This window comes from Lonchura striata, chromosome 1 (assembly GCF_046129695.1).
Source record: "Lonchura striata isolate bLonStr1 chromosome 1, bLonStr1.mat, whole genome shotgun sequence".
NCBI lineage: Eukaryota > Metazoa > Chordata > Aves > Passeriformes > Estrildidae > Lonchura > Lonchura striata.
Genome location: NC_134603.1, coordinates 12594165 through 12606991, shown reverse-complemented (window position 1 = coordinate 12606991; position 12827 = coordinate 12594165). Strand labels below are relative to the sequence as shown.

The following is a 12827-nucleotide window of genomic DNA, read 5'->3' as shown; positions in this document are numbered from 1 at the left end:
AACATATAAATTCCTGTCTCTGTATTCAGAGTACTTGGTCTTAGTGCAAGTATTCTCAGTGCAGCACTAAACTACTGCCAGGAGCAGGGTGAGATTATCAAGCTCACTCAGGCTTGTATTTCCTTGCAAAACCAACACATTCTGTGACTGCTACAAGATGACTTTAGGGGTGTAGTGATGGTGGAGACAGCACTTCAGCACTGGTGAGGAAACCAGGTGCCTGGAGAGTTTGTAAAAATCTGCTTGGGATTTTTAAGGAATTTCCATCCTTGCAAGTCATCAAAACTTGGCAAAACCCTGAACAACTCTACCTACCATCACAGATAACTTCGCTTTGAGCAGGATGCTGAACTAGACAATCTTAAAAAGTTCTTTCCACTCTAATGTTTCTCCTCAGGATTTTGAGGTGTTCGATCATGTAACAAAGAAAAAAGAGGATAGTCCAAGCTGCCTGTATAAACACTCTCTGCAGGTCTCAAATATCTAGTAAAATACCACTGTGTACCAAGTTAACCTTTGTGAAAAGCAAAGCATTTTTATTTGCAACAGTGACGTGACTCCACACCCCTGCTGAGTATTGTACTGTACTCCGTAGATACTCCTGCTGATTTCTGTGGGAGATAATGTCTTATTCTACGTGTGACAATACCAATTCCCTTACTCCCCACCCCATGCCCCCATCATTCATCCACAGAGTGGATAAACATTGTTTACTGCCTACCAGCCCAGTGACAAAAAAAGTAAAAGACAGGGGACTACAGAGGCTTTCAAGTACAACGTGTGGATTGGAAAGATGAATCTGAAGCACAGCCACTGAAGAAGTCTGAGAGGTGACTGTGTACTCAAGTTACCATGGGGTAATGAAGAGTCAGCAGATCAGAACAAGCATCTCGGCCCATGGCACAGGAACAGGAGGTTTGCAGTTACAGCATTTCACAGGCACTGCTGGACCTGGCGCCCGGCAGTCCCACGCTGCTCCCAGCTCACCTGAACAAAGGCCTTCAATGCAGCAGCAAGGAATCAACAAGTCTTTCACCAGGCTGGTTCCCCGTTCCACTGTTTCCCAGGCTAATTCCTTAAACTTTGACTGTGAACCTGACCCCTGACTTGCACTGTGCCCGTCACTGCTCAGAGCCCTGGAGAGGACAATCCCCAGTTTGGGAGCCGGGCTGAGGAAAGCTGGAGGCTGCACCTTCTGCCCTGCTCTGCTGGAGCCCCTGTCATGTGAGTCTCCCGGAGGAGAAACACGAACCTCCCATGTCCAGTCCTGGCAGGGAAGTAAGAGCGGATCACTGAAAACAGACTGCCCTCTTTCTCTTTGTGTCTCTCAAGCACAATGGTGGAAAATTAGAACAACGTGATTTAAGTGAAAATATGGAATTAACTAAAACACTGTACTTTAGTAGCCATGGAACTTGCATTAGATTTAAACAGTGTACGAAAAACAGATTAGTTCTGTTTTTAAAAATATAGGTAGCTTAAAACTGCATAAATATCCTAGGGTCAAAATCATACTTTCACTGATTTAAATGAGAATAAGCAGCACAATTTTTAAAGGAATACTGTATGTGTTGGTAAAAACACATGCAAGAGGTAACAGAAAAGCCTAAAATACATTACACAGCACAAAACAGCATGATAGCTGGGGGGAAGGAAGAGAAGAATCAGTATTATGTTTAAAAAACCTATTATTTAGACTGTAAGTTTTAAATAGAAAGATTTTGTTCATTTACATTAATGTTTCAACAACACACTGAACAAATTCCCTCATAGGAAAAACACCTATCTTATTTACTGACATTAAACCAGACATACTGCTAAAAAGCACCAATTACTGCTGGAAGTTCTGTTCTAATTGTAAACATCTAAATTTTTACCAATGGAATAAAAAGACTTAAAAAAAAATCAGTATTATAATGGATAGTTTTAATCCAGGTCATTACCTTTTGACTTAACTAAGGTGGAAATTCTCAGTGAAAACACTGACCTACTGGCAGTTAACAACTAACCTTATACACAGGAATTCAGTTTATAGACATCTGCACTGAGTGAAGGTAGAAATTAATTCCTGAATGACAGAAGTTCCTGACTCAGACTTTAAAAAGCAGGACAGCTTTTTTTTCTGTAGAAGATCTCCAATTCAAGCTTAAAGATAAACCCTGCCAGGGCTAAAATCTTAACAGACTTGGATACATCATCATAGAAACAATAACCTTACTATAAGGTGGTATTAAAAAATTATCATAATTTGTGTCACAAATCAGTAGGCTTTAAAGAAAAAAGTCATGTTTAAATACATGTACTGTTAGCTATCCTACATATTTTAATAATACAGATGTTATGCCATTTAGGTGCATTTTAAGTTAAATTTTAATTTCCAAATCAAATTTATTTTAGACATAAATTTAGAAAAACAGGAACTAAGAACTTAATTACTTAATTAATTAATTAATTGAAAAACAAGATATACATAATTGAGTGTTTTCTAGGAAAAGGACAAAAGTAAAAATTAATAATCTGAGTGTATGTTGAGATAAAGTAACAATCCCTGATATTATTTATCCCCTTACAAAAAAACCTCTGCAAACTACCATAATATCAAACAATGAGAATCACTTGCCATTTACAAAAGCTATTGAAAGCATAAATTCAACTCAAAATTAGGAGAAATTGTTTATATCAAGGCTCCCTACGTTCAGATTCAAGCTATGATCAAATCACCTATTCCCATTATTCCAGGTTCCATATATTAGGACTAGTTTTGAATTAATGCCTTAGTTAAATGATATCTGGGGGAGACAGGGAAATACAAAGACAGGTCAGGAGAGGTAAGATGAACATGTATGGCATCATTTTTAAATCAACCAAATCAGAAGAGCCCAGGATACAACTGGGGTGTGGTACTCAAAGAGAATGTTTATAAGGGTGTCCAAGTTTAGCATAGAAAATAGGCAGGCCTGGAAAGCTCATGGGAATAAGATGCATCTGTTGTTGTAAGCAGCCCCAGAAAAATGTTACTGGTTCACTAGCCTGGGGCAAGCTTTTTCCTTTTTTCCTTCTTTTCCTTTTTTGACAGCCAAGTACAATATTAGCTTGCTTTTTTTTGTCATCGTCAAGCTGAGGCTGCGTGAGATTATTTTGTGTCTAGACTAATAAATGTTTGTAAGGATTTTGCAAGACTGGTTTATGGGAATAGAACCCTCTTTTTGTTTTTCTGCTGGAAAAAGCAGCATTAAAAACAAATGAGCACCATCATGCATTTGTTTTAAATTGCATATTAGAGCACTGCTATTTTGTGTGCAATCAATACATAATTTGGAAGAAAGATGCTTTTAAAATTCAAAGCTATCCCTGAGCAGCTAAGGTTCTCTTGGAAACTGAAGGAGGAGTCTGAAATTATTGTTCTTTTGTTTGCATCCCCCAGTGGGAAAGGCAGCACACAACTAGAAACCACTGTGCTTTGAGGCTACACGAATCATTAAGAATAAGATCAATCCCTCCTCCATTTAAACATTAGATAATAAAACTGAATCTAGGACGAAGGTAAGCTAATCAGACTCCTTTTCAAGCTGTTATTGGGTTAAATATAATATCAAAAGGATTACATAAATCTTGTAACTCTCTCTACAGAAATTTTAAAAAGATATTTATATTTTGCAAAACACAGCCTGCCTAGACTCCAATTACAAGCATCAACTTAACCAGTGGAAATTAGAGAGATATTCATGGACCAAAACCTACATTTTCTTTTTAATATTTGTTTCAGAGGGCGGGGTATCTCAAGATGAAATGGCTGACTGAGCTTTTTATTTCATTGCTTTGGATGGAAATGACTGAATCTTTCCACACAAACTAGTGCTGAAGAAGCTGCTCTGGTGCAAAGCAATCTTTGGTCCTAACCCTCCAGTGAGCTCTCACCCTCAGACTCTCTCTCTCACGCCAGCTCGCTGCAGCAACAGGGTTTAAATATTGCCTGGTGAAGAAAAGGGCTCCGGTTCAGTAATTCACAGATACCAATTACTATCTGTAATTGAGCATTACATCTGGAAATAGGATATTCCCTCATATAAAGCAGCATATAGCTGCAAATTCTAAACTTAGAACCACCTTGTGCCCATATGCATCTGGTTTAAACTGCAGTCAAAATATTCCCCACTCTCTGTCAGTGAGTGTGACATCAGGGTATGGTGCTCACACTGTCATCATCCATGCAAATATAAATATACTGGAAAGCTTTCCAAACAAAGGAATCTGAATTTCAGTGTACAAAGTGATGTAAAACTTTTCCCTCTCTGAACTTAATGTATGATGATTAATATATCCTTCTAAGGATGTGTACTTGTGATTATTTCTTTACTATGGGTATAAAGAGTAAACTTACTTTTCTTCCATACCACTCTTTTCTCCCATCTCTTCCCTCCTGTCCCCCTAAAGAAACAAACAGCTGATATTAGCAAGACCTTATATTTCCCCTGGAGGAACCAAGGAAATAGAGTTTAAAAAAAAAAATAAGAAAACTACTTGTCAAGAATCAGAGTTAAAATGAATGGCTTTGGACTGATAAAACACCCAAAGTTGTAAGCATCACACAAAAAACCTCACCAAAAGTAGTCTCTTTCATGCTAAATTACTGTTTTTAATGCAATAAAAAATTAGTTCTCTATTCACTAACAAATTTAAGTAAAATGTATTAAAAAGTCAAATTTGAAAAACACTTGTAAGCTACAAGTAGTGAAGCTCAGCTCTGTGTGTTTGCATCATATTTAAGCAGATACCTACAATGCCAACAGGGACTTTACATGGGCATCGATTCCTCAAACTGATACATGAACAAAAAACCCGAACTCACGTGACACTCTAAGTGCAGTGAACATTTTGTCAGACCACATCCCCCTGAGAAATTTGGAGAACCATTAATTATTCAAATAGCAAACAAGGCTGAACATTGTGCAGGGCTAAACACTCCAAAAATTCCACTGCATCTAAAAATGCATTTTACCTTGCTGAAAATCCTGCTGAGAAACAGAAACTCCTCAACTTTCATGCCTGCTCCATCTAACTCACTTGGCCAGTGCTGCCAAGTGCCCAACTCCTCCTGATACAACTTGGGATTTGCAGAGCACTCTCAGCTCCCACTGATTTGCTGAGGGCATCTGATCCATGTATAAAAAGGCAGTATGTTTCTACTTTGAAGGTATTCTTAAGATTGAAAAGCCGGAGTTTTTGAGGAAGCATACAGCTGAAACTAACATTTTACTTCCAGCCTTCTACAGTCAGGTAGTTAATAACTGTTCTTTCCTGACTCCTTCCCCACTGTTTCCCCTTTACTCTTTTTCAGACATACAACATTCCTAGGTCTCAAACTAAGACAGAGCCTTACACCCATGCACAGAGCCAGTAACAGAGTTTTAAAATCAACAGCATTTTGACATACAAATCAGGTTTTTCCATTATAACATAGGGAGAAAAGAATCAGTACCATATTTTGTGTTCGTTGATCTACTTCATAGCTTTAAGAAGGGCAAGCTTGGAGACCCCTACCAAGATTGCCCTGGACTATACAAGCATACACCTCCATCTATGAAGTTCCTAGCACCTTTCTAAGCTAAAACAATGTTAAAATAATCACAGACCTAACCTATAACCAATGATTCAAGCCCTAAAATCTCTGTGATTACCCATTCACAGAATTCATTGTGAGCTAACAGCTACTTTCCATCTAATAAATGTGGTTTGAAGATGCTTTGAAGATTCAGAGTATTGAACATGTGGAGCTTTTACCATAACCATTGGAAAGTTCAAAAGCTCATTTCTGTCCTTCTGTCTGGTGAGGTGCATTTGGTGCTCACAGAACAACGCTGGCTTTGCCAAGCAGCGAGGGCTGGCGTTACATGCGCCTCATTACACAGTTCTGTCTGCCCACTCTTTTAAACAAAACTGTCAGCCTTCAAGCCTTGCTTGAGCAGTGCTTTCAAACTCTGGGTCCCCTCAAAGCATGTGAAGCTCCTCCAAATCCCAGTGAGACCATTAGACAAGGAAGGTGAGCAGCATACTGCAAAATGCCACCACAGAGAAGGCCAAGTTGCATACAGTGAGCCCAGAATACCGAAGTCACTTTTTAAAACGGCTCCAAACATGATGCAGAACCTGTTCTTTGAAGTAGAATATATAAAGTTCTTATACCTGCCTGGCACAAGCAGAGGTTATGCTAAAGAACGTTTGCAACATTAAGTTCTTTGCTACCTTTTAGATCTTTTAGAAGTGCAAACAGCAGCAACACTGGAAGTTCTTTATAATTTTTCCTGAAGGTTCTCCAATCACGCTACATCTGCTCCTCCTTTAGTCATCAGCAATCTTCCTGTCTTCTGTGCTTTAGTATGACAATGTGTCTTACACTCTTAATGGTACAATAAATGTAGGCTACGCTCTGCCCCTTTAGATTACACTCTTTTACAGTGAATTATACTGAAGTGTAACATTTACTATTATCTCAAAGCTCTTAAGGATAAAATAGTGGTACACACCTTCTAACAAGTGACAACAGCCAACTTTTGCTGATCTCTGAAGATGGTTAGAAAGAATCCACTGATAGTACAGGCACTGCTCAAAGAAATTCATTACAGTTCACTGAACTCTGAAGGATATGATAAAGACCTGACTGGACCCCCTGAAGGGCCATCCAGTTCCTTGACAGAAAGACTACAGAACTGGAAATGAACCATCAATGACAGTGGTGCAAGGCACAAAATTATGAAATGCCATCTGGTTGGTACATGACAAGGAAATCTATCATTTTGGTGGCTTCCACCTCCACAGAAAAAGAAAGAACTGTTTATACAGCAAAATGGTTTGACTATTTGGGAAAGTCCTCAACTAGCCATGAAAATTAAAAAAAAAAAAAAAAAAAAAGAGAAAAAAGAAAAAAAAAGAGAAAAGAGAAAAGAGAAAAAAGATGAACTGGAATAAAAGCAAAAAAGACAGTAAACTAGAATTAACAGAACTAATAAGTCTAAAAACATAAGTAGTCACATCCCTTTAATGCCTAATTTGACAATATTAAAACCTTAAATAGTAACAGACATTTGTATTCTTAGAGGTGTATATTCAGCAAAGGTGACACTACTGACAGGTAGTGGGTAGCTGCACAAGTAGAACGGTACATTCACTATTGCTGCCTGTTTAGCAAACAAAAGGGAAAATGGGACTAAACTGAAAATTGCATCACTTGTTTACAAGTCCCTGACAACTCAGAAGCAAACCATCTTGGACATTTATGGATCAATGACCCTGCATCTAAAGCACAAGGAGAGGGAATATTGACCATTTACATACAGAAGAGAACAGCATGTCCATGCACTCAGCTAAAAATTTTCAAAACACACCCTCATGCCATGACTGTTATCACACAGGATTTTAACTGATCATTCTGAAAATTTTACAGCAAGCTCAGGATTTATAAAAATTAGAAAACATAACAATACTGAATTTGTACAATGAAATCTTTACTACACTTCAGCTTGGTAGATAAAGAGAAGCTGCTCACCAAAATAAAAGTTAGCCATAGCTTAGCTGCAAGTGATTGTGCCTTGGTTGTATTTATTATTCACGAACAAAAAAAAAAACCCCACAGGTAATGTGTACTTGGTTCTTTAAAAATTCCAGCTTCATTAAACTGCAAAAAATCCTGAACTCAGACTTAAGCAAAGAATGTGACTTCAAAGATGAACGACTGTTTTTCAAGTAAGACTCTTCTGAAGTTACACATAAACAAACGGGTCACCAATCACAACTAGATGAGAAAGTTAACCCAAAAATTAAACCTTTCCCTCAGACTACATATAAACAAATCGTGGGAAACCCAGGGGAAAATCTCAGCCATAGCAATAAGCTTAACTGAAATGCTACAGACGGCCCAGTGAAGCAAAAGACACAAGAAACAGCCTTCTGGGTACATTAGGAACAAAAGGAATCCTAGCAGTATTACAAAGTCCATTATTTGACCGAAATTCTTCAGTGTGGAGAATCTAAAAAAAGGAGCACTGTTCAACACATAGCTCTAAGTCCCCAACGGTAAGCATCATGATAAACTTTGTGATAAATATTGTCTATTCCTGTAATAAACAACAGCAGTTAAGGCTAGATATCGGGACACTGGATCCAGCTAAAGCACTCACATCAAGAATGTGTTGCAAGAGACGAAATAATCCAGAACAGAGCCATAAGAAACATTAAGAAAGTAGAAAAGTAAGGCTCACAAAGAAAACCTCTACCTCAAAGTACTAACTTTGGGGACATTCATAGTAAACATTACCCAAATACCATAGCAGAGGGCTTTTCAGTCTAGCCAAGATACAAGAACCACTAGCCTAAATTTAAAAGCAAATAATTTCAGTTAAACAAAATGGCATCTACTTCTAATCCGCTCAGGGGAATTCATTTAACACCACCAGTGGAATTGACTGCCTCGCTGGCAATGTTTAAAGAAAGTAACAAAAGGGTTTCTAAATTATGCATTTTTGCTCCAAGAGGTCTTAATTTAGGGCAGTCCTCTAGTCTACATCACACAGGTTGTTTTAAACAGGGTTTCTCTAAGTACTCACAAGCTTTCTTTTTTTTGGCATGAAATCCTTCTGAAGAAAAACAAAAAACAGACCACTGGTGAAAACCAACAGCACAGCTTTTAAAATTCCCCTCTCACTGCTATGTTTGAGGGAATATTTGTTTTCATGTACCAAGCTTCATAACAAAATCCACTTTTTATTTACACAATGCTTATATGCACTTTGAAATGCTCAATATATTCTCTATGCAAGTCTTATTTTAAGAGTAAGCGGCAGCTATGTCAGCTTGCAGATCAAGGCATCTCAGCCTTCACTATTTTACATGACATTCTACACAGTAAACTTCCCCATCTTTCCATTAACTATCTAACCTACCAAGCAGCTCAGAAATAAAGTGCAAGTACCTACCAGATAACATTCACTACTGCAGACACTCTGAGCCCTTTCAGAAATCCAGAACTGCCTCCATTACATGGTTTACTGAAGTTGATGTTGGTTTCCAGTGCTGCACATCCTGATACAGGGGAGAGCTGAGCATCAGAACGCACCCGAAAACCCAGGCACCCCCAGAGGAGCACACCAGACGTCTTCCCCAACTTTGCCTGCACATACACTGTACTGCTGCTTCATGCTCGCCCCCGCACCGCAACGCCACGGGATGCAAGATAACTCCGGAGCCAGAACTTCATGGCTCGCTGCCTACCGTCAGTCTGTCAGTCCGTCCGCGCTCCGGAACGCCAGCGGTGACAGCGGGCAGGAACTCGCCGGCTCCTCTGGGCGCGCCGGGATTGAACTTCTCGATTCTCCGTTCTGACTGACGAGTCAGACGGATTTTCCTCCGCCCCGAGGCGAGCAAAGCCCCGTGCAGGCTCCCGGCACGGGGTGGAGGAAGGAAAAGGGGAGAGGAGCTCGTCCTCAGAGGGGTCTGACCCCACTGCGGGCCGGGTCGGAGGGCACGCACAGCCCACTTCCAAGGGATGCCACGGCTCTGCCGCCGCCCCCGGCGGGCGATGACCCCCGGCCGCGGGGGCAGCGCCGCCGCCAGACAATGGGGAGGCGGGCGGGCGCGGCCGCCCCACCGCGCCCACCCCGCGGGCGCCGTCCCCGCGGGCCCGGCCCGCCCGCCTCCGCCGGCCGGAGCCGCCCCCGCCCCGGGGCAGCAGCGCCGTCCCGTCCCCGCCGGAGGAGCGCCCGGCCCGCTCCCGGGGGCAGCGGGGGCGGGCGCAGGGCGGGCCGCCGCGGGCGGCGGGGTCACCCTCCCGGCGCCGAGAGCCCCCTCAGCGAGTCCCTACCTGCCGGCGCCGTCCGCCTCGCCCCCTCAGCCCGCGCCGCCGCCCGCCCGCCGCCTGCGCTCACGGCCGCGCCGCCATCTTGCGCTTCACAAACTACTGCACTTCTTTCGGGGCGGGGGGGCGGCGGATGGGCCGGGAGCTCCCAACGCCGCGGCCGCCCGCGCCCTCGCCTCGCCCCGCGGCGCTCACTCGCATCCTCCCGGCGCGGCGCTGTCCCGGGGCGGGAGCGCGGCGAGCGCGGTCGGCGCGGCCGCTGCCTCAGCCGCCCTGGCAGCGAGCGGGGGCGGAGCCGCTCCCGCCGCCCCGCCCGGCAGGCGGCGGACACCGGGCGCGGGGCTGCCCCGGCACCGCAGCGCCGCAGCCCGGGGACACCGGCGCTTCCTCGGCGGCCCGGGGAGGAGCGGGGCCGGCGGGGTGCGAGCTCCCGGGCGGCAGCCGCTCCTCCGCTGGCAAACTTGGGCTCCGCGGTCGGCGCTCCTGCCGCGCCCGGGACGGGCTGTAGGGACGGCATCGCCCCCAGCCCGGGAAGGGTTTTCCTGCCGCTCCCGCCCGGAGCTGCCGCCGTGGGAGGGCACGGCCGCAGGGTCCCGAGACTCAAGCCAGGGCGAGTGAAGACAGAAGTAGCGGCTCTAACGAAAAAAACCTTTCTCACACCTTGGGTTGTTGGGTTTTTTTGTTAGAGAGCTTGGAGAAAGGAGACTCTCTCCTTTTACTACATACAAAAATATTTTAATCAAAGTTGGGTTTAACTCTCACTGCCCAGTTCTCAAAAATGTTGTTTCCCTACACTATTTTTCTTGTCATTTTGTGCTATTTTGGGTCAGACAAAATGTGACGCTTTCCCCAATAAAGTAAAAAGAAAGATGTGACTTGTGAGGAAAACTTAACTGTTCACAGGTGGACACAGAAGATAAAATTTACACAGTTGGGAAGCTTTTTAAAAATCTGCCTAGGTACAGGATCCTGTCGAGCCTAGTGACAGGAATACATTTGCTCAAAACAGAAGTTTTGATCTCAGGAATGTTTCTGGTTCTTCAATTCCATATTGTCAGTTTTCAGAATAGTGCTCTTAGGGGATGCACTCAAGCTGCCTGCCCCAAGTCACATTGAAATTGGTGAGAGCAGACAAGGAGGAGACCAAGTTAAGGACATTAGTTCAGTTATTACATTTCCAATGTCATAAAGTGCATTAAAATGTAATTTTTTTTTCCTTTCTCCTGACCTCCTTTGCTGTGTACTCCATACACTAAGTGGAGAAGAAGCTGATCACATGCAGTTCTTATTTTAAAATCATAGTATTTGTCCTGGTGCCTTAAATGCAAGATTATCAATGATCAAAACTGTTCTGTGATTAAAATAGAGCAGACAACCCACCACTAAAAAGAGATTTTTTATTAATACCTACCAAACAATACAGAGAAAAAAAAATCTACATAGCACACTGATATTTGAACAAGCACAGTAGGACACAAAAAGAGAACTCTACTGACAGAGATAAGAAACCAAACACAAAGAAAGAAGGACTCCACAGTTTGGCATTCAGTTTGGCCACACATTGTGTATGCAAGACACAGAAGAGAAGAGTGGAGGGTCATGCCACATATTTTATCATGATTTATATACAATTCTATTTTCATATAGTTAAACTCTTATTTTTTTTTAAATAACTATCAAATTAACACATAAATTTTCTCTGCTGGTTTGAAGATAAATACTTCAAAACAGGGTACTGCTTTGCTTTTACTTCAATATATTTATCACCAACAATATATTCACTTTTATGTAATAAACAGATATGATTCTTCCCAGGTAACTAGAAAACTATTTACAATTGAATTCAACTACAAGCCATCTGATGGACTAACAATTTGTATTAAAATGCCTTTCTCCAGTATTAAGATTGTCATTATAACAACCATGATTAAACTTTACCTTACAAAGTTACAGTAGTCAATCTCGCTTTGTTTCAAGTTAATTTCAGTACCTCTCTTTAAAAGAAAACTTATCTGTTCAAATCTGCTGAGTTCAAAAGGCAATCACAGCAGTATGTTACATTAGAAAATATATATATATAGAAGGGAAATACCAAAGTCATTACATGACTTTATTTGAGCTTTCTTAATAAATTTTAAGATATATTTGTATAAATATATATGTAGATCTAGTATTTACTAAACAATGCAAAGAAAGAACAGCATGCAGTAAAAAGAAAACATTACAGAGCATGTCAAATATGCTGAAATCAAGTATCATGGATACCTGAAGGCTGTAATTTCTTTTTTCATTGCCTAAGAAGAAAAAAAAGGACAAATTAGGAGTCAGTGTGAATACAAACTTAAGAACCCTGTTTACTACTTCATCAAAAGAAGCGAGAATCTGTGCATACAATTGTTAGTAATGATTTACCCAATACATGTGCTACCACCATCACTGTTGTTCTGTACTCACTGGCTCCAACATATCCTTATGCACCCAAAATAGAGAGTAGGGTAGGAAAACTGCAGGGACCTGTATCAGGGGACTATGGATCAATACTGCCTTCAGCAATTAGAGAGGAGACAGTTCCCAAAGAGCCACAGCTAAAAGCTGAACTGTTCTTTTCTGCACTCTGAATAAATACTTGTTCAAGTCTCTGCCTTCATACAGTAGAACTTACTCCTGGACTGACTTGTGCAATCCTTCTGAATAATATTCTTTGGTCAAAGGTCAAATAAGCAGAAAAAAAGAGAAATCAAGTTCTATCACAGAAGCTCACAAGCACAGGATACCAAAAATGCTAAATCATGTAATTATGATGTATAAGAGAAGGGTGCATTTTTCAGAAATGGCATCCCTGAATCCAAGTAATCCTCGCTGTTGCACAAACAGAGCAAGAGCATCTGACTCTCTATCAGATGTGGAAGAAGAGATCAAGATGACCAGGACTCAAGAGAAGAGGTTTCCTGAGTTTTTTAAGGAAGACTCAGATGCATTA

The 12827-nt window shown here is 41.7% G+C and overlaps 2 protein-coding genes across 10 annotated transcripts in view; both read right to left on the bottom strand.

Moving 5' to 3' along the window:
- ZHX1 (zinc fingers and homeoboxes 1) overlaps nucleotides 1-9963 on the bottom strand; it is a 28045-nt gene extending 18082 nt beyond the window's left edge. For 3 of the 8 annotated variants that reach the window (XM_077782166.1, XM_077782164.1, XM_077782173.1), the window contains exon 1: nucleotides 8970-9504. The gene's annotated coding sequence lies outside the window, so the exon portion shown is untranslated. Of the gene's footprint in view, nucleotides 1-8969; nucleotides 9505-9853 lie in introns of those variants that run through there. The other 5 variants (XM_077782184.1, XM_077782191.1, XM_077782194.1 and 2 more) reach the window with 5 other exon arrangements.
- A 1263-nt stretch (nucleotides 9964-11226) lies between these two features.
- Nucleotides 11227-12827, bottom strand: part of ATAD2 (ATPase family AAA domain containing 2) — a 29706-nt gene continuing 28105 nt past the window's right edge. For both annotated transcript variants that reach the window (XM_031504078.2, XM_021546575.3), the window contains exon 28: nucleotides 11227-12141. In XM_031504078.2, the coding sequence (XP_031359938.1) occupies nucleotides 12103-12141 (39 nt within the window). In that variant the 3' untranslated portion in view covers nucleotides 11227-12102. The remainder of the gene's footprint in view (nucleotides 12142-12827) is intronic.